This window comes from Mustelus asterias, chromosome 18 (assembly GCF_964213995.1).
Source record: "Mustelus asterias chromosome 18, sMusAst1.hap1.1, whole genome shotgun sequence".
NCBI classification, from domain to species: domain Eukaryota; kingdom Metazoa; phylum Chordata; class Chondrichthyes; order Carcharhiniformes; family Triakidae; genus Mustelus; species Mustelus asterias.
The window spans coordinates 26,731,984-26,758,449 of record NC_135818.1 but is presented as its reverse complement, the minus strand read 5'-3'; the positions used below and the strand labels follow the sequence as shown (position 1 = coordinate 26,758,449).

Below are 26,466 nucleotides of genomic sequence, written 5' to 3'. Positions count from 1 at the left end.
CCACTTGATTGGTATCACATCCACTCCCTCCTCCACCGACGCTCAGTAGCAGCAAGATGTACTGCAGCAATTCACCAAAGATCCTTAGCACCTTCCAAACCCATGACCACTTACATCAAGAAGGACAATTGCAGCAGATACATGGGAACACCTCCTCTCCAAGCCCCACACCATCCTGACTTGGAAATATATCGCCGTTCCTTCACAGTTGCTGGGTCAAAATCCTGGAATTCCTTCCTTAATGGCATTGTGGGTCAACCCACAGCACGTGGACTGCAGTGTTTCAAGAAGGTAGCTCACTGCCACCTTCTCGAGCAACTAGAGATGGGCAATAAATGCTGGCCAGCCAGTGACATCCATGTCCCATGAATGAATAAAAAAATGACATTTCTACCCCACTTCAGCTCTGAAAAAGTGTCATACGGACTCGAAACGTTAACTCTGTTTCTCTCTCCACAGATGCTGTCAGACTTGTGTTTATCCGGCATTTTCTGTTTTAAATTAGAGTCTCTGCCGGATTGATGTTTAAGGGAAAAAACACCTTTTTATCAATGGGGACACTGAAAAATGGTAATGTTTGAAGGGTTTTGAAACTGTTGTACTGGTGTCTGAAGATGGCTAGCTGGTCAAAGTAGTTGTTTGGGTTCTCAGGCTTCCAAATACAAATGAGTTATATTGAGATAAGGATTTTCTGGCAGAAATTTGATAACCACACTGAATTTCAGGAAAGGTAGGAAGAGACATAGTTGGACAACCTTCCTTTTCGATTTACTTCCAAATACTGAGTCCAAAATGCAAGTTCAACAGCAAACTCATCTTGGTCAGGTGTTTTTCAGTGAATCACCAGAGTGTCCCAGCCTGATAATGGTAGTAGTTCTTTTCCTCCAGTAAGTAAAGCTCAAGTAAACAAATAGTTATCTGCACAGGTCATTTAGCTGGAGTCATGATTTCTTGGAAAAGTCAGTTGCTCACAGTCCAAGGTGAACATAAAACTTTCTTTTAAAAAAAACCCAGGTCAGTTTCCAAGAAAATGTCCAAATAATTCAATATCCTTTTTTTAAAAGAGCATATAGTTCTAGTAGAAATGTATTCCTAACAAAAAGGAAAGGAGTTTAAATACAAGTTTTTATTCTTAAAATCATGGCAATTGCAATATGCCTGACCAACAGAATTTTAAAATTTCCATGATTCAGTTATTTTTGCACTTCATACGTTTGCACCTATCTTGTGGATAAGTGTTTGTTTATACAAGCTTGGGAGCTCTTTTGTTAAAAAATAAAATATTTCCCGGTTCTTTTCGTTGCAAATTGTTGCATAAGTATGTATATTGCTATTTTTAATCGTTTCTGTTATCTAATTTATTTGTATCAATTGATATTTGCAGGAAAAGAGGGTGGTAAGTGAGAAACGGGTTTTTGGAGGAACAAGTAGTCTTAGAGGTTGTGAAGCAGATGCAGGTCAAAGATTCTCTGTAGGAAGAGGACAAAGACTTCGTAAATTTGTTGTGGAGGACAGCAAAGCAAAGGTAGGATTTATAACATGGAATAATTTAATACATGGAAATTCTTAGATGTGTTGCAAATTGGCCAGTGTGTTTAAACTGTTCAGATATTGTCTACATTACTTTCACATAAATTGGTGTGCAGAACACTTTTCTATAATCATAAAATACATGGGTTGATTTTAAACCTCTAGAATGTGTGGCTGTGAGAAGAGATTTCAAATATCAGAAACTACACATCTGACACCAATCTGGTTTTAGTGGTGGGTGGGTGGGCAGCGGCAGGAGTGTGTATGCCTATCATGCTCCCCAGAGATAGGTCCACAATTGAAATATTTAAAAGGGGTTGTGCATCTCTTGATAGGATTTTTGATTTAATGTCTGCTGGCTGGGTTTCCAAGGCTGGCAACTGAGAAAGGTGAGAACAGCTGTGTCCAACAGTTGAATCCCTTTCCAGCACTGCTAGTGGGCCAGGAGAATCAGACACGCCTTCCAAACCCATGACCACTTCCATCAAGAAGGACAATTGCAGCAGGTACATGAGAGCACCACCTCTCCAAGTTCCTCTCCAAGCCTCTCACCATCCTGACTTGGAAATATATCGCCGTTCCTTCACAGTTACTGGGTCAAAATCAACTCATCAAGCTCAACTTTTTACTCCTTGATTGCTGACAACACCACAAACACCCCCACACTGGTGGTTTAACAGTCTCCCCAAGGCCTCTAATGTTTCCCCACTTCAATTTCTGCGACCTCAAATTTCTGATCTCTCTCCAATCTTTATCAGTGTCGTATCTCTCCCCAATTTCAATCACCCTCTGATATCTCCCCATCGTCTGACCATTGATCTCTCCCTCCCTCCTCTCTGCTCCCTGGCTGCAAGCCTTCCTGAATGGCAGTCTTCTGATATGAATACCAAAAGTTTAAATTTAAATCTAGAGTATCTGAATCTCTGGGCTTCCTAGCTACGGTGATCCTTCTCCCCTCAAATTTTCATCATATCAGGGCCATAGGGCAGAATTTTAACATGGAGGAGTGGATTTAGGTACGACCGTGGTTTTAAGTGGCAAAAATACAAACAGGTATGGAAGTCAGCTCCAATCTGCTGACTTCCACATTTAACTTGGACAAGTTGTGATGAACTGTGCTATTTTGCTATATTTTGTGTTTAAGGTGGAGTTGCTTTAAGAGGCAGTGTTCTGTTATGAGTTGGTTTGTCTGGTAAACACAGAATCCCTACAGTGCAGAAGGAGGCCCATCGAGCCTGCACCATCAACAATCCCATCCTAGCTCTATCCTCGTAACCCCACAGTCACCCTAACACTAAAGGGCAAGTTAGCATGGCCAAATCAACCTAACCTGCACATCTGGAGGAAACTGGAGCACCCGGAGGAAACCCACGCAAACACGGGGAGAATGTGCAGCAGATGCTAAGAATGCAGGCTAATAATTGATTTTAGCTTGGATAGAGTTAATGGACCTTTTGTTTATTTAGGTTCTCGTTATATTTTAGACTAGGTATACAGAGTCATGTGGTTAATGGGAGGAGCTAAGCTTGCAAGAAAAAATTGTTTGTTTCATTTTAAAAACAAAGGGAGTTGCTGCCTGGGCTGCCAAAAGAAAGCAGTCTCTCTCTCTCTCTCTGTCTCTGAGAAGGCCTCGCTGAGAGCTCCAGGGCTGGTAACCTAAACTACATCAAATATGCTTGTGTTTTGCTAACTAATTTTTAAAGAGGGGATTTAAGTCTATAAGAGCAATATTGCTTGAATTGGAACTCAATGGTATGTTAGCAGTTACGACTTGTATATTATCATGTTTAAGTATTGTTAAATTGTTAACAGTTAAGCTAATTCATTTGTTATAGTTAAACTGTGTTGTTAAATTTTATTTTGATGAAAGCTTCCCAGTTTGTCAGTAGAATCATGGCTGGAGTGAAACATCTTATCCTCTTCCTAATGCCAAAATAGCAAATTGTTGGGGTAGTGTCTGGCTTCATCATATACTCTGGGGTTTCTGATCTGGTACCCTAACGATGTTAGAGTGATTGCGTGCAAAAACTTTAGGGCTGGTAGATTACTTATTAACATATGGATTCAAGCAATTATTTCAACAACCTTTTAAATTTAATAGTGGATACATGTGGGTTTCCCAAGTTTCCTGAAACTTGCAATGAAGGGGTGAGTAGAGTAGTAGATGGATAAATGGGGATGTGAAGAAGTGTATTGAAAGAGAAAATGGGTGTGCTTCCAAGGTAAGTGAGGAGTGATGTGATGGAGTAGATTTGACCAGGCAGAGTGGAGGGTGCTAGTGGTGATGTGCAAAACAGGACTAGCTTTTTCTGACCTGTTAAGGTTGTTAAAATACTTCCTGCACTGAGTCCAGAGTGTGGTGCAATGTTTCTTCTTGGGCTACCTTCAGCCATGCCTGCTTTGCTGCACAGGTTTCTTCCTTTATTGGGGAAGAGTTACTCTTAACTCCTTATTGTCTTCAGTACATTAAGCGAGGTATCATTAAGACAGAGCACAACATTTTTCCATTGTCATTCCAAATCTCTTCCTTTCTTGATTCCAACTACCAGCTCCTCCAAATTTCATCATTGAATTCTCTTCAAATACCAAAGTTGAGGTTGCATTTGATAGGTCAGAACCATGTTTGTGCTGCATGCATGATTGACACCATGGGGATGATTTTACCATTGCATTGTGCCCGTTTTCGGGTGCGGAAACTTGGTAAAGTCAGGCGCTAGTTCCCCCCTTACCAAGGCCGAAAATGGCTGCGATCAGGAACATGCCCAAAACTGGTGTGGCGGCCATTTAAATGTATTTCCATGCATTTCAATCCACTTAAAGATGTCCAATGTCCGATTTGCAGCATAGATCCAGGTCTCAGTACTGACTTCAGGTCTTGTGGATGCTGCTGGGTCATAGAGGATTACAGCATGGCCCTTTGGCCCAACTTGTCCATGCCACCCTTTTTTTTAAATCCCTAAGTTAGTCCCGATTGCCTACATTTGGCCCATATCCCTCTATACCCATCCTACTCGTGTAACTGTCTAAATGCTTTTTGAAAGACAGAATTGTACCCGCCTCTGCTACTACCTCTGGCAGCTTGTTCCAGACACTCACCACCCTCTGTGTGAAAGAATTGCTCCTCTGGACCCTTTTGTATCTCTCTCCCCTCACCTTGAACCTATGTCCTCTAGTTTTAGACTCCCCTACCTTTGGGAAAAGATATTGACTATCTAGCTGATCTATGCCCCTCATTATTTTATAGACCTCTATAAGATCACCCCTCAGCCTCCTACGCTCCAGAGGAAAAAGCCCCAGTCTATCCAGCCTCTCCTTATAACTCAAACTATCAAGTCCCGGTAGCATCCTAGCAAATCTCTTCTGCACTCTTTTTAGTTTAATAACACCCTTTCTATAATAGGGTCACCAGAACTGTACATAGTATTCCAAGTGTGGCCTTACCAATGTCTTGCACAACTTCAACAGGATGTCCCAACTCCTGTATTCAATGTTCTGACTGATGAAACCAAACATGCTGAATGCCTTCTTCACCACTCTGTCCACCTGTGACTTCACTTTCAAGGAGCTATGAACCTGCACCCCTAGATCTCTTTGTTCGGTAACTCTCCCCAAAGCCCTACCATTAACTGAGTAAGTCCTGCCCTGGTTCAGTCTACCAAAATGCATCACCTCGCATTTATCTAAATTAAACTCCATCTGCCATTCATCAGCCCACTGGCCCAATTGATCAAGATCCTGTTGCAATCATAGATGACCACCTTCATCGTCCATTATGCCCACCAATCTTGGTGTCATCTGCAAACTTACTAACCATGCCTCCTATATTCTCATCCAAATCATTAATATAAATGACAAATAACAGTGGACCCAGCACCGATCCCTGAGGCACACCGCTGGTCACAGGTCTCCAGTTTGAAAAACAAACCTCTACAACCACCCTCTGGCTTCTGTCATCAAGTCAGTTTTGTATCCATTTAGCTACCTCACCCTGGATCCCGAGAGATTTAACCTTATGTAACAACCTACCATGTGGACCTTGTCAAAAGCCTTGCTAAAGTCCATGTAGACAACATCAACTGTGCTACCCTCATCTATCTTCTTGGTTACCCTTTCAAAAAACTCAGTCAAATTTGTTTGTTTGGGCCCTAGGCACTCAGCACTCTTCCAGCTGAAGGATGTGCACAAAGCCCTTGGAAATTGCAGTGCTGCAGTCTCAGAACTTTTCAAGGAGCAGTGATTCTCAGGAGCATGTGGGTGGGGTCTGTGATTCTGGGGGGGCATATGCGTGGGGTTTGGGGGAGTTGTGACTCTGGAGGGCATGTGCGTGGAGATGGGGTGGGGGGCTGTGATTCTGAGGGGCATGTGGGTGGAGTTGGGGATCTATGATTCTGAGGGGCATGTTAGTTGGGGATGGACAGTATGGGCAGTGTGTGTTGCTGGGCTTTAACTTCTACATGTGAGAAGGGTGGAGCGGAGACCCTGGCAGTCCCATGCTTGAGTAATTTCAACAGATGTCAGACATCATTTGCTGCCGACGGCTCCGCCTCCGAAACAAGACGGTGCAAAACCTGTACCACCTGTTGCAGGACCTGGCACCTTGGTGCATGGGGGACACCCACTCTCAGCTGTCAAGTTGACGGCTGCTCTGAACTTTTATGCAACTGCCTCCTTCCATACTTTTGCAGGACCTGGCACCTCGGGGCATGGGGGTGCACCCACTCTTGGCTGTCAAATTGAAGGCCGCTCTGAACTTTACTGCAACTGGCTCCTTCCAGACCAGTAGCGGAGATGTATGTATCAGGAAGTCCGGGCTGCAGGGTTCGCGGCCATCGAGGAAATGTCTAATGTGCAGGGGGCCATCGACTACACCTATGTCACCGTCAAGGCCCCGCTGCAGAATCCATGATGATTCGTTAGCAGAAAGGGATTCCACTCCCTATATGTCCAACTGGTTTGTGACCACACTATGAACATTATGCACGTCTGCGTGAGACACCCTGCAGTATGAATGACAGCTTCATTCTCAGGAGTTCTGACATACCGGAGGCCTTTGAGGAGGAGCCCAGGTTCCAGGGCTGGCTCGTGAGTGACATGGGTTACCCGCTTCGGATATGGCTGGTGGCGCCTGTGCAGAGCCCTCTGACTGAGGCAGAGACCCGCTGTAATGAGGCTCATGTAGCCACCTGCTTGATAGTGGAGAGATGCATAGGGCTCCTGAAAATGTGATTCCTGTGCCTGGACTGCTGTGGCGGGGCTGTATGGTACAGCTCCCTGATCTCTTCCCACATTGTGGTGATATGCTGTGCCCTGCACAACCTGACACAGCAGAGAGGAGACCTTTTGGCAGAGGAAGAGGAAGACGTGGAGACCCCTCCTATCTCCTGCAACATCGTCACACCAGTGTGGTGAGCCTGGGTACGCTGTGTTAGCGAGTTTCTTTGACAGGCAGGAAGGTGATGATGACTCACTAAGCACCATTATGTTGCCCTGGTGCAAACTAGTCTAACCCCTACCTGAACTCTGCATGCACGCTGGCACCTGGGCCTATGTCTGTGTAGTGGGTAAAGATCTGGAACCTCCACACAGGGCCCTGGATGGGGTGGAGGAGGGAGAGAATTGCTTATGGGTTCTGGGGAACCAATGGCTTCATTTTCTCAGTGACGCAGCATTGACATAACATGAAGAATCCCTCAGGCGACCGTCAATGGAAGAGGATTCCTGTTCGAGACAAATCTGAGACAAATTAGTCACAGGTGAGTGGTGAAAAATGATTTAATGATGACAAAAGTGGTAAAATAATAAGTTCTATAATAAGATCTATGTAACTAATGCAGACCTTCACCCGTGCCATCTTACTGCAACTATAACTTCCTAACCTTGTGTGGCCTACCACTATGTCTCGGTGTCTCTCCAGAATGTACATCGGAGGTGGAGGGGGCCAGCTGTCTACCTTGCCCCATTGCCTGTGATGCGCTTGGTGGGTGTCCTCTGGAGGCCCTGGCTGCCTTCCAAGTGTCTGAGATGTTTTCATGACACCCTCTTTATCCTGATGCCCCTGAGATGCTCTGGTATCAGGAAGGGGGGGGGGGGGAGTCAGAAGGTGTAACCACAGCCACAGTCTCCTGGCTGGAAGGCCCTGGCATGGGCTTGAGCCCTTCCTCCTCCCTTGGGGTTCCTGTGGCCCCTTGGGTCACTCCATGGGACGGCGGTGCTTCTGCAGTTAGCTCCAGAAGCTCCCGTGTCACCTGGCCCCGCCAGTCCTGGAGGATCACCCATGGTGGTTGAACCCTCACCATGGCCACCTGAGTTGGGGGCCACCTGTCAGTGGCCGCAGCAAATGCCCCCCGAGACTGGGCCACGCTCTGCAGCCCCTCAGCATGGCCCTCTGACTGGGCCACATTCTCTAGGGCTACTGTCGTAGCCCACTGTATCTCAGTGTTGTCCCACTGGGTCTTGTGCAAGCTCTCGAGCCCCTCAGCCATGGGCCGCAGAACCTCGAGAATCCTGTTGAGTCCCTCAGCTGTGATCCGCCGTGACCTGGCCATCGCTTGGAGCCTGCTACTTGTGGTGAGGATTCCCTGTCCAGGCTTTCCACTGCGGGTGCCACCCTTGCGGTGTTGGCCTGGGAACCACACAAGACAGGTAATGGCTGGTTTACCTGAAAGCTTTGGGACTGTTCCCAACAGCCTCGCAGTCAGTCCAGTGTGGCCGTCAGCCCCTCCTGCATTCCTTGGTTCTGTTGCTGCATCTCCAGCAGCTGAGGCAGAAGTGATTTCAGAGGCCCAGCATGTAGCCTGGGGCCAGCTGAGTCCTCACCTCTGGCAGGCCCCCGCGTGACAGAGGCCTCGGATGTTCCCTCTTCCACCCAATGTATATCAGCAGGTGTGCTGTGCTCACCAGAGAGTGACCCAGAAGCCTCATCACTAACTGGACCCACCAACGTGTCAGTATCTGGGATGGTGAACTGCGAGGTGGAAGCTGACGCCAAAATGGTGCCACTCTCTGAGGTCCCTTCACCCATATCCTCCGAGGACTCATCCGAGCTGTCGGGACCAGGATAGGCGGGAACTGCAGTGGGGGGCCACGATGCCAGATGGTCCGGATCTGTTCCTGCAACACAGGACACAAGGTTAAGTGCAAGGGAGGGAGAGGAATCCGGATGCAAAAAACCTGATTCCCGTTTCTCCAAATGAACATAGAACAAAGCACAAAGAAGATCACATCACAGAAATAGGCCCTTCGGTTCCCCCAAGCCTACAGCAACCGGGCTGCCCATCTGAATTGTAACCCCCTTACCCCTCTGGGGACCATATGCCTCTATTGCCATCCCATTCACGTAGCTATAAAGACACCCCTTAAAGGTTGCTGTCATATCTGCCTCCACGACCTCCCCCGGCAGCAGTGAGTTCCAGGCACCCACCACCCTCTCTGTGCAAGTAAACATGCCTCGTACATCTCCTTTAATCCTTGCCCCTCACACCCAAAACCCATGCCCCCTAGAAGTTGCCTCAAATTGAGTGGAGGATTGACAGGTGCTCACTTCTTGACTCCAGCTGACAATGCTGTCGCTGACAACCTGCATCTCCCCTTTCCTGGACCTGCTCTTCAAAGGGGGTAAGGACCCAGAAGTTTGGCTCACCACCCCCCAGTCTTTGCCCTCTTTCTGGTGTTATGGGCGTGTCTTCTTCTGTGGTGACAGAGGGAGCCGTGAAAGCAATGATAGCGTAACTCCTGCAGAGTATCAGGTGGTGGCCCTGAGAGGGCAAGTGCAGTGCTACTCTTGGGGGGGATGGAGGGAGTTTAGGAAGGAGGTGCTTGGAGTTCAGCGGCTGGAAGCATGCAGAGTGCTGGGGGGTGAGAGGATCTGGGGATGATTTGGGGGAAGATGCTAGATAGGGTTAAGCACTCACCCTTGCTGCCCGGATGAGGTCATTGACCTTTGTGTGGCACTGCTTTCCCATTCTGGGGGCCAGTGCCATGGCACTGACGGAAGCGGCAACTGCCTCCCAGGCCACATTGCCATCAGCCCGCTTAGGTTTGCCTCCTGCTGGGGGCAAGAGGGTGTCCTGCCTCGCCTCGCCTCTGCCGCATCCAGCAGCCTCCTGAGGTCGCCTTCAGTAAATCTGGGGGCTGGTTGTTTTGTCATCTTTTTCCTGCACTGCCTGCCTGTCCATCCTTGGGGTTTTTATGGAGCTGCCCCTTGTTATGGCAGATCAGCTGCAAGCAGTTTGGCATGGCATTCCAGCAAGTTACAGGCAGTTTGCTTGTTAGCATTGAGGGGAAAGCAAGTGAACACTTGCAGGTGCTAATGGGGGGGTGGGAATCAGTGCCTCTATGATGGGTTGGGGACAGGGGAGAGAGAGATGGAGGTGTCATACAGCCATCGGAGTCAGATGGAGATGGGGGAGGGGGGGGGATCACTCTGCCTGAAATCGTGGGCGGGGGGGGGGAGGAAGGGGGGTGCTGCCACTCTACTTGAGATTGGTGGATGAAGAAAGGGGGGCTGCTGCCACTGCCTGAGATTGTTGGGGGGGGGGGGGTGCTGCCACTCTGCCTGCGATTGGTGGGAGGGGTCTGCGAAGGGGGTGGGGGGGGATGGGGGATCAGTAATGTTGGGAGGGAGAACAATGTCTGTGGGGGCCAAGGGGAGGCATTATCTGGCCCCGGAGAGATGTGACAGGAGAGCAGCATTCTATCTTTTCTTTGCGCATGCGCAGTTGGAGGCTCCGATCAGAGCTGCGGGGTTTCAAACGCGTTAAGCCCCACCCACAAGCTTCTGCAGTGAGCTTCAAAATCACTGACATTTTTTCGAGCTGAGTGCGTGTGGGCCTCAAAACGGGCCTAAAAGTCGGATCTGAAACACTCCCAGTTTCAAGTCCGCCCAACACTTAGAATGAAAATGGTAAAATAGAGCCCCATATCTGGAAGTAAAATTATAATAAGGTACTTGTGTGAGCATATTAAAGACAGGAATTTATTTGCGAATTCCCATATGATGTCTAACTCCCCTGATTCCACTGAACCTAGGAGTTAATATCAGGGCCATACTGTCAAAATAGAGATACTGCTTGCTTGTGGCAGATGGTGTTCATGTTAATATTTTATCCATTGAAAATAGTTGGACTAAAAAATGATTTATGATGCTCACTGTACTGGTGAGCATGATTTTTTTCCACTTTGTTTTTCCATTTTAGTGAGAATGTGTGCCTGCAGGGGCGATAAAATGGATTGCTCAATATTGTCAAAAGGGCTTCATTGCCAATAGTTGTGGCTGCTGCCAAATATGGGATGAAGAGAACTCAACTTTTGAAGCCCTATCCAATCTTATTATAGCATTTATAGATCATGACTAAAAATAAAATTTATACATCCAAATATCAGATTTCCTATAATTTCACAATCTGGATGTAATTCTGCTGCTCCTTATTCTGAAACTTGCAGTTACTTCAAGAACTTAAAGCAAACTTTTCCTCTTTGACATCTCAGTTTGAAATTGAAACATTTATACGTTGCCAGTGAATGTGACCAGAATGGATTCTGATGAACAACATTGCTTTGAACTTGCTATAGGAAAATTTAGTAGCCTCTTGTAGCATTCATAGTCTGAAGTATGGAAAATATTTTTTATTCACCATATGATAGATTTATCCCAGCTTACTAGTGATTTGAAACCACACGGCTGCCTTTAGTTATCGTGTATTTTGACTGATCCTTTAGATTGAATTCCTAAGAAACAACTATTTTACATCTTGCAGGCTATCTTATCTTGGACTCCCTTTATTAGTACTAACTTCTCTTTCCCAAGAGGTAGATAATGTTGTCCAAGAGCCAATCAAAACCTTGAGTAAAAGCCAAAATACTTGGAATACTGAAGCAAAATACTGTGAAAGTTGGTAATCTGAAAAACAAACTGAAAATACTTGGGTTTGGCAGCATCTGTGGTGAGAGAAACCAAGCTCACCTGTCATTAGAATAATCATATGAACATACAAATTAGGAGCACGAATAAGCCCCTCAAACTGCTTTACCATTTAATAAGATCATGACGGATCTGATTGAAATCTCAACTCCACATTCCAACCAACCCCTGATAATATTTCACACCTTTGGTTATCAAAATTCTATTTACTTCTGCCTTAAAAATATTCAAAGACACTGCTTCCTCTGGCTTTTGAGGAATAGAGTTCCAAAGACACTCTGCCTCAGAGAAAAGAAATTTTCATCTCTGTCTTGAATGTGTGACTTCTTATTTTTCAATTGATTCTGCCCCACCCTGTCAAGACTCCACAGAATCTATATTTCAACCAATTCACCTCTTGCTCTTCTAAATTCTAATGGACACAGGCCTACCCTGTCCAACCTTCCCTCAAAAGTCAACCCTCCCATTCTAGGTATTAGTCTTGTAAACCTTCTCTGAACTGCTTCCAATGCATTTACATCTTTCCTCAAATAAGGAGACTAACACTACTTGCACTAATGTGGTTTCAGTAATGCCCTATGTAACTGAAATTTGTGTTCAATTCCACTCTCAAACCATAACATTCTTTTAGCTTTCTAATTACTTGTTGTACATACATATTAACCTTTTGTGATTCATGCACTAAGACACCCAGATCCCTTTTGTGTGTCAGAGGTCTGCAATCTCTCACTATTTAGATAATTTTTTTTGTTTCACATTTCCCCACATTATACCTCATTTGCCAGTTCTTTGCACACTCATTTAACCTATCTGTATCTCCTTGTAGCCTCCTTATGTCCTTTTCACAACTTAGTTACCTGGCTTTGTATCATCAGCAAATTTGGCAACTGTACCTTTGGTCCTTTCATCTAAGCCATTTATATAAATTGTAAAAAGTAAAAATCATCAATAAAGGCACTTGGATGACTTGTTTATGTTGACAAGTTTTCACAGGCACATGATTTGAAGTGTACTGATCGGTAGAGACTGAAAAACTGCTACGGTGTAGGGGGATGCAAATTCAAGCTGAACTAATTATTTTGAGAACTTGTGTGCGATTGTTAAATCTTTCTTTCATGCATCTATGTTCCTTGGGCAACTGTCTTGACACTGAACTCTGCCTCTACTTCTTTCCAGTGCACCCTGAGCATATGTTTGGAAAGCTTCTGCCCCTGCTGCAGATACAGGACTTCTTCCCATTCTATCTTTTCCACAAAGAACGCTAGCATTGTCCCAGTTCCAGCTCACTGCTACTTCTCGTGACTCTTCCACTGTTGCTAAATTACCTGACTACTTATCTGCCATCCAGTATTGGATGAGCAGAAATTTTCTCCAGTTAAATATTGGGAAGACTGAAGCCATTGTTTTCTGTCCTGGCTCCAAGCTCCAGTCCCTCGCTGACAACTTCATTCCCCTCCCAGTAACTGTTTGAGGTTAAGCCTGTCTGTTGCAACCTTTATGTCACATTCGATCCCAATGAACTTTCAACCTCTTATTCATGCTATCACTGATACGGGTGACATGGTGGCATAGTGGTTGGCACTGCTGCTGCACAGCGCCAGGGACTTGGGTTCAATTCCGGCCTTGGGTGACTGTGTGTGGGGTTTGCACGTTCTCCCTGTGTCTTTGACCAGACGCTCTGGTTTCCTCCCACACTCCATAGATATGTGGGTTAGGTTGATTGGTTATGCTAAATTGCCCCTTAGTGTTAGGGGACTAGCAGGGTAAATACGTGGGGATACAGGGATAGGGCCTGGGTGGGATTGTTTTCAGTGCAGGCTTGATGGGCCGAATGGATTCAATGATTGCTTACTTCCATTGCCTGACTTTTCTCTAGACTCAACTCTTGGAGTTGGAGCCCTCATCCATGCCTTCGTTACCTCTAGACTTTCCTATTCCAATGCACTCCCGGCTGGTCTCTCTCATTCTGTCACCTTCACGCTATCCAAAATGATGCTGTCCATGACTTAATTGATAGCAAATCAGTTCTCCTATTGCCACTTGTGATCAGTGATCTATAGTTGCACCCAGTTGAGCAACGTCTTGATTTTAAAATTCTAATCCTTGTCATCAAATCCTGGTGTACCCTCTCTATTTTGGTAATCTCCTCCAAGCTTTTGGTCATTGCATGAAATATCTCCTCATGTGGCTTGGTGTTGTACTTTGTTTTATAGAATTTCTGGGGATGCTTCATTACATTAAAGGTGAATATAAATATAACTTATTGGCAGAAAACTTTCGTGCACGCATTCGCGTGTCTAACTATTTCTAAAGTTTCAGCGCAGATTCAGTTTTCAAATGATCCCACCAATTCTTACAGGATCAGTGCATCTTCCTTTTAAAGAGGGCAGAAAACCTTATTGTAGTGCCAGCCCTCCCAATATGGGATCTGTGCTGATAGTGCAGCCAGTAAATGGCACAGGTAGCATTTGGGATAGGATGACTCGGGTACTAGCTCACTGGAGAGTGAAGTTGCTTTCTCTGCTGCAGAGGTACAGGATGAGGGCTTCAGTGGACCAGGCTATAGAAGAACAGTGGCAGATGTATATAACCAAATACTTGCCTGCCAGAAAGCTTGTGTTCAACATTGAGGACCATGAGGGGTGTCTCACTGCCTTGGCACAGGGCTTTATGCAGATCTGTATGCAGCTCATCCTTTCTAATATGGAATTGGCAGTTATCTTCATCACAGCTGTGTCATGGAACCCGCCATGGTGCAAATACCGATGGTGAATGCCATAGTTTTCATTGGAGCATAAACTGCTCTCGTCAAGGATATGATCCTACCTTACAATCTCAAACTTCTGTTATTTGGTTACCACTGGGACTTCCAGGGCAGTCTGTCAATCTGTTCCTCTTTATTAGTAGGAATGCTAAGATATGGGAGAGTGGAAGTGCCTTTATGGAGCAGGATGGCAGTCGTCCTGCTCCCACCCCTCCCACTTCACTAGTGCCTGTTAACCAGCCAGGCCAAACTGTTGTACCCGAAGCTGGGCCTTCAAGACCCAAGGCAGATTTAAGGAAGTGTGCAAGGGTGATTAATTTTGCTTCAAATATATTATGATTGAATTTAGAAATTTGGACTGAAGAGTGCAGTAGACTGTGATCTTGCATTCTAAATTCTCAAGGGGAAACATCATGCAGGTGTGTGGATGATGTTTTACCTGGGGAGTGTACATGATAGTTACATCCTGCACAGCTCAGACATCCCTGGGCTCTTCGAGGACCAGCTGCCTGGTTTGAGGTTAAGCCTGTCTGTTGCAACCTTTATGTCACATTCGATCCCAATGAACTTTCAACCTCTTATTCATGCTACCACTGACATGGTGGCATAGTGGTTAACAATGCTGCCCTCATCTCATGGGAGATTAGGGCTACCTGCTGAGATCATGGTGGATGATGCCAGTGCGGAGACACCAGAGGGCGCAGAGCCGCTACAATGAGACCCATGTTGCCACCTGGATCATTGCCGAGTTCCTCTGGTGGCGAGCCCCCCCGTCTCCCCCCATTTACATCACACCAGAGTCTGGGTTGGCTGTGTTAGCAAGTTACTGGTCCAGGTAGGAGGGTAACGACAACTCGCTATGTGGCACATTGATGCTGCCGGGGGGCAGCATAGGCCTGACTCTTGCGTGTTCTCTGCCTGTACACTGGTGAGCGGGACTGCACCTGAGTAAGGGTCGGGGGCACCACCCAGCAGCCCAATGCCCTTGGGGTTTGGGAGGGTGGGTCGGCGGGGAAGAGTGGTACTGAGAGGGCCAATCCTAGGGTCTAGTGGGTGGTGATGATGGCATGCCAGGCTTGTCATTGTGTGCCTAGAGGGCCCCAACTACTGGAAGTAGCCGAGCGCAGACTGCTGAGCCCCCATCAGCATTGGGGCAGGTGGCCTCGTTAGCCTAACGGCATTTTCAGATGAGTGCTTGGAGCATCATACCAATTGGGGATCTGGCACAGATGCTGGAACTGGCAATTGCTGCCTCGGTGGGCCGAAGGGCCTCTTTCATGCACAATAGCACTCTGAGCCTTGGTCGGAGTGCGATCATCACTCTGGGGGACAAATCACAGACATGAGTCACAGCTGTGGGGTGCAATAACATTAGTAAATTTTAACAGTACATATTACCCTAGCCCTAACTACAGTGCATGTCTTCACCCGTGTCATCCTGGTGGCCCTACAACTTAATCTTATGTGGCCTACTGCTACGTCTAGGTGACACCCCCCCAAAATGGCCTATGATTTCTATGGCGGGGGCCCTTTCGGGGACTGGGTCCCATAACCGACTTTCATTCTGCTATCCAGGAGATGCACTGGTATCAGGAAGGGGGATTCAGAAGGCCTTGGGTGGAAGGCCCCAGCATGGGCTCCAGCTGTTCCTCCTCCCTTGGGGTGCTCGTTGACCCCTGGTGTGTGTGATGCCTATATCAACTGGAATGTACATTCCTCCGAGGTGTCATTGAGCATTGCAACGGGGAGCCGCAGGGCGGGCTACGACTCCTGATGGCCTCATCGGAGCCATTCGCTGCAATAGAGGACACCTGATTCAGTGGAAGGGATGGACAAGTTTGTGGCCAGATTGCAGCTTACTTGAGAAAGGTCATTTGGATGAAGGTTTTGTGGATCCTCACTTGCATGGCATACCCTGACCTGGCTGTCTGTCACGAGTCTATCCTTGGCCTCCCCCGAAGTCTCAAGTGCTTGCTCCCCGAATGGGGTGAGGAGATGCAGCTCAGGAACCCCGCCTCCGGTCGTCTCCTGCTCCGGGTGACTATGGGCCGTCTTGTCTTGTGGGGACAACAGGGGAGTTGAATGCCTGATGGATGGAAAGGTGCGAACTGTTGGGGTGAGGTCAATTGGGTGGTGTACGTCGGCACTGTGCCTCAGCAGGCAGGGATTTGTCAAGAGGGGTGGCAGAGGGGTTGAAGGAAGGTGCTAGGGAGTCGGGTATTGGAAGGCCATGGCGTGTGCGGTTGGATCGGCTTGGACATTCTAGGCATGACAGACAGGACTGATAGAATCATAGAAATCATAGAAACCCTATAGTGCAGAAGGAGGCCATTCGGCCCATCGAGTCTGCACCGACCACAATCCCACCCAGGCCCTACCCCCACATATTTACCCGCTAATCCCTCTAACCTACACATCCCAGGACTCTAAGGGGCAATTTTTAATCTGGCCAATCAACCTAACCCGCACATCTTTGATAGAAATTCACTCTTGCTGCCCGAAGGAGGTCGTTCATTTTTTTGGCATTGGGTGCTGGTCTTTTGTGCCAGTGCCCGGGCACTCACTGCCGATGCCACCACTTCCCACACCGCATTGCCAGCCCGACCCCAGGTTGTCGACTATCACGAGCTAAGATGAGATAGCTTTCCTCTTGTCTACTGCATCCAGCAGCCGGCCCAGCTCCCCCTTGGTAAACCAAGCCACTCTTTGTAGTGTCATCTTCCAGGTGTGACTGAGTCCATGATTAGCACTTAAATGCAGTGCGCCTCTTCTAAACGGTGCACAGCTTCGGCCACTTTGGGTGAGTAAGCGCCTGGAGCCTACATGCTGGCGTAATTAGCATGGAGGCTCTTTCATTGCACTAAGTGCCGAAAGACTGCTGTGCAGAGGACTCACATTTTCATGCTGTTAGCTTGTGTTTCAGTTATTCACTGCAACTTTGATATACAGATGTGTAAAACCTTAAAGTGATATTTGTAGGCTAAATAGCATATTAGTTATGTTTCACACTTGTAATGATCTGCATGTATAGAATAATGATTGACATTTGCAATCAAATCAAATAAATCACGATCTCGGCATAACTTTTGTCTAAATTTTTAAAGTTTATTTATTAGTGTCACAAGTAGGCTTACATTAACATTGCAGTGAAGTTACTGCGAAAATCCCTTAGCTGCCACATTCCGGCACCTGTTTGGGCACACTGAGGGAGAATTTAGCATGGCCAATGCACCTAACCAGCACGTCTTTCAGACTATGGGAGAAAATCGGAGCACCCGGAGGAAACCCATGCAGACTCCGCGCAGACAGTGACCCAAGCTGGGAATCAAACCCAGGTCCCTGGCGCTGTGAGGCAGCAGTGCTAACCACTGTGCCAGCCTAGATACCTTTCTAAATATTTTAGGAAGCTTGTAACTTGTCCCACACTTATTTTATTATATTCTCTGACTCATTATTTGCAATTCCACAGGATATGTGCCTGATACCAGTTTAAAAACTCTCTTCATTGAGAATACAGTCTTTGGAAGTTGGGATAATTTATCCCTGGGAATGTGGCAATACCTGCAGAATTCTTTATGGTGAAAAGTTAGAAAACCACTGTTATTTTCTGACATTGGTGTGAACAAAAACTGTAGTATATTGTTAGGGAGATAAAGCAATGAACATCCATTTTGGGAAAAAATATGTTTGTGCTAATCTGTTCTTGCGGTTGTTCATCTGCAAGAAGCCACATGTGAGCATGTTTTCACCTTATAAAGTAATGTTGCACTGCAGGATAAAGCAGTTGTAATGTGGCTGCCTGCCACATTCTGGAAAATATCCACTGATTTCATGTTTGAAAATTTTTTTTACAGAACCATATTCTGCTCCAACTGCAATCAGTCACCACTGTTACATTGGTGTAACTGCTGGAGCACTTGGCATTGAGCACAGATTTGAATTTTGCATTAGTACAGGAAATACTTGAGTCAAATCTGAAGGGAACCGTCTTCAAATCCAATTTAAGAAGAACTTCGTGATGGTCCAGGATGGCAAATCTGCCACTCAATATGCCGACAAATACTTAAACTTCCAGTAATATTTTCAGATTGAAATGTTGAATAGGAAACACAGTAAAACAATTTCTTCATAGTTTACATTATGTTGACCTTGAAAAAAGCCAGGGGTTGACCTGGAGAGAGGCTGGGATTTAGCATTTAAAAAACTCCGTTATCTTTTCTACTTTGACAAGGCACCACATGGTAGGTTGTTGCATAAGGTTAAAGCTCACGGGATCCAGGGTGAGGTAGCCAAATGGATACAAAATTCGCTTGATGACAGAAGCTAGAGGGTGGCTGTAGAGGGTTGTTTTTCAAACTAGATCTGTGACCAGCGATGTGCCTCAGGGATCAATGCTGGTTCCACTGTTATGATTTGGATGAGAATTTAGGAGGCATGGTTAGTAAATTTGCAGATGACACCAAGATTGGTGGCATAGTGGACAGTGAAGAAAGTTATCGAAGATTGCAGCAGGATCTTGATCAATTGGGCCAGTGGGCTGGTGAATGGCAGATGGAGTTTAATTTAGATAAATGCAAGGTGATGCATTTTGGTAGATCGAACCAGGGGAGGACTTAGTTAATAGTAGGGCGTTGGGGGAAGTTGCAGAACAAAGAGCTCTAGGGGTACAGGTTCACAGCTCCTTGAAAGTGGAGTCACAGGTGGACAAGTGGTGAAGAAGGCATTCGGCATGCTTGGTTTCATCGGTCAGAACATTGGATACAGGAGTTGGGACGTCTTGTTTAAAGTTGTACAAGACATTGGTAAGGCCACACTTGGAATACTGTGTACAATTCTAGTCACCCTATTATAGAAAGGATATTATTAAACTAGAAAGAGTGCAGAAAAGATTTACTAGGATGCTACCGGGGTTTGAGTTATAAGGAGAGACTGGATACACTGGAACTTTTTTCTCTGGCACATAGGAGGCTGAGGGGTGATCTCATAGAGGTCTATAAAATATTGAGGGGCATAGATCAGCTAGATAGTCAATATCTTTTCCCAAAGGTAGGGGAGTCTAAAACTAGAGGACATAAGTTTAAGGTGAGAGGGGAGAGATACAAAAGTGTCCAGAGGGGCAATTTTTTCACACTCGGGGTGGTGGGTGTCTGGAACAAGCTGCCAGAGGTAGTAGTAAAGTCAGGTACAATTTTGGCTTTTAAAAGGCATTTAGACAGTTACATGGGTAAGATGGGTATAGAGGGATTTGGTCCAAACACGGGCAATTGGGACTAGCTTAGAGGTTAAAAAAGGGGTGGCATAGACAGGTTGGGCCTGTTTCCATGCTGTAAACCTCTGTGACTCTAGTGTGCTGTTTGTTGACGTGCGCAATGCAGTCTACCACCGTATCTTCAATGCAATCAAACATGTTTTTGGTGTTTTCATGCTGCAGAGCAAAATCCTGGAGCATCTCTCCAGTATTCATGGAATCGGCCAGTGAAAGCGGTGGGCGAGTGGGTAGGTATTTATTGGAATCTGCATTGTCATTGGCCTTCTCGGCTAAAGAACATACTGCATCAACGATCGCATAGTCTGTCAGTTTTGTCGCGCATCATGCAGCATTATCTGCTTTCACGCAAGTTTCCATGGTTGTCTCTGCTGGAATCTCCTTACCAGCCTCCTACAGGCAAGCAAAAAGTGCCTTGTCATTGGGTTGGTTGACATCACCCTGCTTCTCCTCATTCTTGTCAGATTGCGCAGCCGTAACCTGTTTGAACCCAGTATGCTTCAAGCAATTTGCAATTGTGGATTCTTTGACCATCTTTCATGTCTCCTTCAGCATTACCATAGCCCCCAGTACTGTGAGATTGTAGTCCTGCTTACTGATGGCCTCAATAAGCTGAGAGATCAGCTACTGTTGTAGAAGGTTTTCAAGTTTCTTAATGCCCCCTGATGTGTTGGCTGGAGCTTGGCCATGGTGTTGGGATGATAGAATGTCAGCTTGATGATCTTTAGGCCTGTGATGTTAGGTTGTATAGGGCTGTTGTCTACAATGGTGGCAATTTTCCTTTCTGTTTTGTTGATAGATTTTGTCTAATTTCTTGACCCATTGCTCAAAAATGCTGGAGGTGATTCAGGCAGTTTTATTTGCCTTGTACTATGTGGGTGACTTTCACGAAGAACTGTAGCTTTGGACTTCCATATCACAGGATGTGTCATTTTTTCTGTGTCATCTATTTTGGCACAGGCCATAGCAATGAGGAGTTCCATTCTCCACTTTCCGTCATTACATATGTCCCCCGTAAACATAGTGTTTCGGCAAAAGACAATTAAACCATCCGGTTTCAAATGTTTTAAAATATCTTCTTTTCTATACTCGTTCAAGAAATTGCTGAGATGCCAATCATCTGTCATTGTCTGTTTATTGAACTGTTCAAAGATGTTTTCCTTGGCTTTCAGAATGGGGAACAAACTTGATGGCAGAATCTCCCACTCTTCTGCAATGTCCACTTTCACACCACAGTTTCACCTTCACCTTCTCCCTGACAACACATATAACTTTCCCTGAGATTTTGCATGCTTTGCAAGTCACTTCACAGAAATATTTGAGCATGTTTAGGTCCAACCACACCATCTAGCTAGTGTGGTAACATGACCCTGATTTCAGCATTATTTCTTGCTGGCGCTGAGCAAAAGTTTGGTCAACCTCAATCGGTCATTGTGAAATTTTGGCTAATCACGGGCATTGTTCAAAAGCTCTTGCTATTCGGCCTGCAGCAGTGGGTGTGATAACTTTGACATGGGAAATTTCATGTCACCCAATACTTACACATTGAGATTAACTAACATGTCGTCTCTGTAGATTGTATAAAAAGAAAATATTATAAACTGATGATTTAATTAAATTCCATACCTACAACCATGGTTGTGATGGTAGTTATCTATTATCCTTGACATTTTGCTTCCCCCCAAGCCTAACTTTTGAAATGTACAAGTCTCCATCGCTGATGATATGGAAAGAAACCCAACACTATATTCAAAACTTTATCTTTATTGCTATTTTATTTTAATCAAACTTTTCTGTTGAACAAATATCAGACCCGAACATAGATGGTGGTATCTCTTTCAACAATTAATGACTGGGGCATGCATTTGGTGCTGAAATTGAAGCCAATTCCAGGCATTGGATAAACCTTGACAAACCTCTGTCCTTTTGGACAGTTTAATAAAACACTTTTGGGCCTCACGTTCAGTCTGCTGTTTTAACATTGAACTGGTGAACCAAGAAACAGGCTCCTGCAGGCACATCAGCAACTTGCTCATCTCGCCTGGCTCTGCCATCACCAACAGAACCGATTCAATCTCTTGTGGGATCAGCACCAACTGTAAAATGAATACCACAACTCCCTAGCTCCACTTGAATGTCTACATGAAAGAATTCCTCATTGGGCTCTGAATTTGGACTCGCATGAACCAATATTAATTTTTCTGTGGTCCTTATATTGTAAAACTCCTTTTCTCTACCCCACTTCTCATTTTATTAGTGCATTTGTGCGGAGTGAGTCATCACTAACACTTTTCCTGGGTTTGGAATGTGTAAAATAAACTAGCCTTCTAAATTTATCATAACTTAAGTTTGTAGTGGATTATAGGTAAAATTGGACAACAAAACTGGAGGGGTTGGGAAAGCACGCTGTTACTTATTCTTAAAAGACTAATTCAAAACACCTCTGCTTATAGACGGGTGGTAAGAGAAGATTGCAGTTTCACTGTCTCCAATTCTAACCGCTGACTTGCATCTATCAATTGCAAAATATCTTGGCCAAATCACATTACCTAATCCGTTGTTGTCATGTTTGGCACTGAAGGAATAATTTTGTCATTCTGTTGACATGAAGCCAGGAATTGTCACAAATTACAACAAGCAATTTTCCAACAACGTTTAGAGACAATTTACTTGAGTGATTGGGATGAACTTTTTATTAATTTCTTTGCTCATGGGATGTGGGTGTCACCGGTGATATAGAGTCATAGAGGTTTACAGCTTGGAAACAGACCCTTCGGCCCAACTTGTCCATGCCACCCTTTTTTTAAACCGCCTAAGCTAGTCCCAATTGCCCACATTTGGCCAATATCCCTCTATACCCATCTTACCCATGTAACTGTCTAATCGCTTTTTAAAAGACAAAATTGTACCCGCCTCTACTGCTACCTCTGGCAGCTTGTTCCAGACACTCACCACCCTCAGCATGAAAAAATTGCGCCTCTGGACCCTTTTGTATCTCTCCCCTCTCACCTTAAACCTATGCTCTCTAGTTTTAGACTCCCCTACCTTGGGAAAAGATATTGACTATCTAGCTGATCTATGCCCCTCATTATTTTATAGACCTCTATAAGGTCACCCCTCAGCCTTCTACGCTCCAGTCTATTCAGCCTCTCCTTATAACTCAAACCATCAAGTCCCAGTAGCATCCTAGTAAATCTTTTCTGCACTCTTTCTAATTTAATAATATCCTTTCTTTAATAGTGTGACCAAAACTGAACACAGTATTCCAAGTGTTGCCGTACCAATGTTTTGTACAGCTTCAAGACGTCCCAACTCCTGTATCCAATGTTCTGACCGATGAAACCAAGCATGCCGAATGCCTTCTTCACCACTCTGTCCACCTGTGGCTCCATTTTCAAGGAGCTATGAAACTGTACCCCTAGATCTCTTTGTTCTGTAACTCTCCCCAATGCCCTACCATTAACTGAGTAAGATATAGTACCAAGTTGTATTGGTGTGTGGCTTGGTGGGAAATTTGCAGGTAGTGGTGCTCCCATGCATCTGCTGCAACTCCTGGCATAGTTTTAACCATGAGCCAAGAACTAGGTTTGGGAAATGGGAATCGAAGCTGGAGAAGACTGTGGCGAAAAAAGCCCAAAGAGGATTAATGCATTCATCACCTTGTATCTGCCGATGTTTCCAGTTCACCTTGGTTGAGCTTTCATTCAATCTTGCATTAATTTGAATGCATTCACATCACGTTTCGCACCTTTTAAGATTCAATGCACAGTTAATGTTGTGTTTACATATAAATGTTGCAAGGAATTCACTTGTCAAATCATTGTACCAGAACCTAGCAGCAAGTTACATGGTCACTACGAATTCAGTTTGACCTGTTGATTGAGCACATCTGCCATTGTACATGTGTACCTTCAATTTGCATTTCAAGGAAATATATTTGTTTGAATTTTGTTCCATGTTGTACAATGTAATGGCTTCTAACTTAAAAGAGGATCACTAATTATAGTCATGGCTCCCTTGAGAAGACTATCTTATACTAACTGTCTTTTCAGACTGCGCAATAAGGAAAGAAAGTAACACATATCCCAGGCTCAGATAGGCCTAATAATTCATCTCCTTTGCTCAATTCTTCCAGGCATTCAAACAATGCATGCACAGAGTAAGGTACCACACAGTATCCTATGCCCCTTGCTGAGGTTTGCAAACAGCCATACATATCCTAGAGGATATTAATGAGCTTGAGAAGGTTGCACCTATTGATGCACAATTTCCACATATGATCCCTAGTTTTAGACTTCCCAGCCGGGGGGAATATGTTCTGAGCATCTTATCATGTTAAGTCTCTTAAGAATTTTATTGGTCATTGAGATCTCTTCTTATAAACGCTAAGGATTGTAGGCCTAATTTACCCACACTCCTTCCACCTGGATGGGCATGTGGTTTCCATCAATGGGTCCTGCACGTTTGAAAATGCAGCAATGTAGTGATATTGGGCAACTGTGTCATGTTGGATAGGAGATGGAACTGCATCAGTTGCCTATTTGATGCATGTATAACAGGTTAGCTGATATTGGTTGAGAATAACAATTGATGGTGGAAGTGACAGTGCCTGCCGTAGCAGTGCATCTTCTGTGTTAGTTTACTGCAGCATTTACTTACTGCAGATGTAACCCTGCTTACCTAGAGCAAGTGGCAGCAGTTGTTCACAGACATTGGCAGATAGATTCTACAGAGTCAGCAAATACAGTTGGTGGTGTGTTGAAAGATATGTCCTAGAGCAGGTAGCCATAGTTTTAACAGTTATTCAGGAATTGCAAAACCATCTTGTGAACCAGCAGTAGGGTACAAATAAGTCCATCTACTTTTTCTGCTGAAAGAGCAACAGGTTAGGTTCCAAACACGTGCACTATAAACTTAACAAGTAAGAAAAATGATAGTATTTTGTTTCAACATAGTCCCAAGAAGTTATTTTAGAAGACTAGTTGCTGAGGAAAGGTAAATGGTAATGAAGAACCATGGTGGTCCAGATTAATAATTTTTTTTTGATATGTTTATTGAAAATTTTCTTATTTTACATAGCAAACAAACACAGATACAGATCCACACATTCCAACGCGACTGGGCACAGGGCTCCCCGTGGCCAGGGGGCAAGCACCTGGTACTCCCGGCACCCACCCCGTCCAAGTACCGTCTAATTGCACCGGTAATTACGGTAATAATATAAAAACAAAAAGGCAGAGGAACACCGCTGCCGAACCAGCTGAGCGTCCCAGCAGCCCAGGCTATAAACTAGCGAGCAGTGGAGCGAAAGAGAGGCAGCGAAGAAGAAGGGGAGTGAGAGGGAAAAGAGAAAAGATCCTGTGTTGGTTCCTACACCTTGGCAGGGTGGGCGGGTGTACTCTGGTAAAGGGCCAGAGCGCGTCCACCAATCGGGGGAGGGGGTTCTGTGGGAGCACCCGGGGTCCTGGGGCCATAGGGTATCTACTCACCTGGTCCCAACATGCGCTATAAATGGTTGCCAGGTCTCTCAGAACCTAGCAGTGGACCCATGTAGCGTGCACCTCATCTTCTCCAGCTTAATGCTATCTACCACCTCCTTCACCCTGAGAGTGTGTCAGAGGCGCACCTGATTTCCACCTAAACAGGATTAGTCGTCTTGGCAGGAGTGTAGTGAAAGCTACAAAATCTGCTTGGAATTTTGGCAGCGGCGGATTTAAAGGCACAACCCCAAACAGGGCAGCCTGGGGGGACGCACTTATGTCCCGATCTAGCATTGCCGCAATCGTCTCAAATATCGATGTCCAATAGTTATACAGTGATGGGCAAGTGCAGAATGTATGTAAGAGGGTGGCGGGAGCTTGTCAGCACCGTTCACAAATGGGACTTGTGCCTGGGTACATTCTGGAGAGTCTAACTCTAGTTAGATATGCTCTGTGAAGGAGTTTACATTGTAGCACACCCAGCTTGGCACATACTGAGGAGGAGTGTACTCAATGCAGCACCTTGTCCCAATCCTCCTCCAAGAACTCCTCCCCCAGACCTTGTTCCCATTAAGATTTAATTACTGATAGAGAGTTTGTTGGGACAGAATTTGAGAATAAAGAACAGAAGTGATACCACGCATAGTAATAGAAGGCACTAAGAAGATGCCAATGGAGAGACAAAGTGAGAGCATTGGAAATTGGGGGTCAGTGCTACACACAGTCTCAAATTTGCAAATATCTGAAAAAGTGCATTGCAGGTAAAGGAAACTTATCTACCATCTGCTGGAATGACGCAAACACACTGTCCACATACAGGTCCCGGAATGTTCTGATCCCGTGCTTGGCCCATATGTTGAAGGCACCATCCAAAACAGACGGAGGGAAAAAATGGTTAGCCGATACTGGGGAGACCGGTGACCAGGCCTAAAACCCAAAGTGGCATCTAAATTGCGTCCAAATGCTCAAAGTTGACTTGACAAGGGGTGCACTCCTAGTATACTGGGAGGAGGGAAAATTTACTGGGGAACATATCAAGGCAGCCAGGGAAGACAGAGCACAAGAGGAGGATTCTAACTGCAGCCAACAAGGAACCTTCTGTTGCCTCTCGCTCTGCACCCAACACACTGCTCTCATATTGGCTGCCCAATAATAAAATAGAAAATTGGGCAATTCCATGCCCCCTTCCCACTTAGGGCTTTGCAAGATTGTCCTCCGCATTCTTGTGTTTTTCCTATTCCAGACAAAGCTTGAAATGAGCCGGTCAAGTCTGTGAAAAAAGCATTTGGGGATGAACACCAGGATGCACTGAAAGAGATATAAAAACTTAGGTAATATGTTCATCTTCGCTGCATTGATACGGCCCGCAACGATAACAGAAGAATGGACCAACGTTTGAGATCCTGTTCTGTCTGCCCCATGAGTGGAGAAAGGTTAGCTCCAAAGAGCCCACTAAATTTGCTAGTCACTTGCACTCCCAAGTAAGTAAACTGCCTGGTAACAATCT

At 45.4% G+C, this 26,466-nt stretch overlaps 1 protein-coding gene across 22 annotated transcripts in view; it reads left to right on the top strand.

Moving 5' to 3' along the window:
- The window catches only part of LOC144507030 (uncharacterized), a 276,508-nt gene that overhangs the window by 65,723 nt on the left and 184,319 nt on the right, over nt 1-26,466 (top strand). For all 22 annotated transcript variants that reach the window (XM_078233599.1, XM_078233590.1, XM_078233584.1 and 19 more), the window contains one exon: nt 1,385-1,525. In XM_078233599.1, coding sequence (XP_078089725.1) covers nt 1,385-1,525 — 141 coding nt within the window. The remainder of the gene's footprint in view (nt 1-1,384; nt 1,526-26,466) is intronic.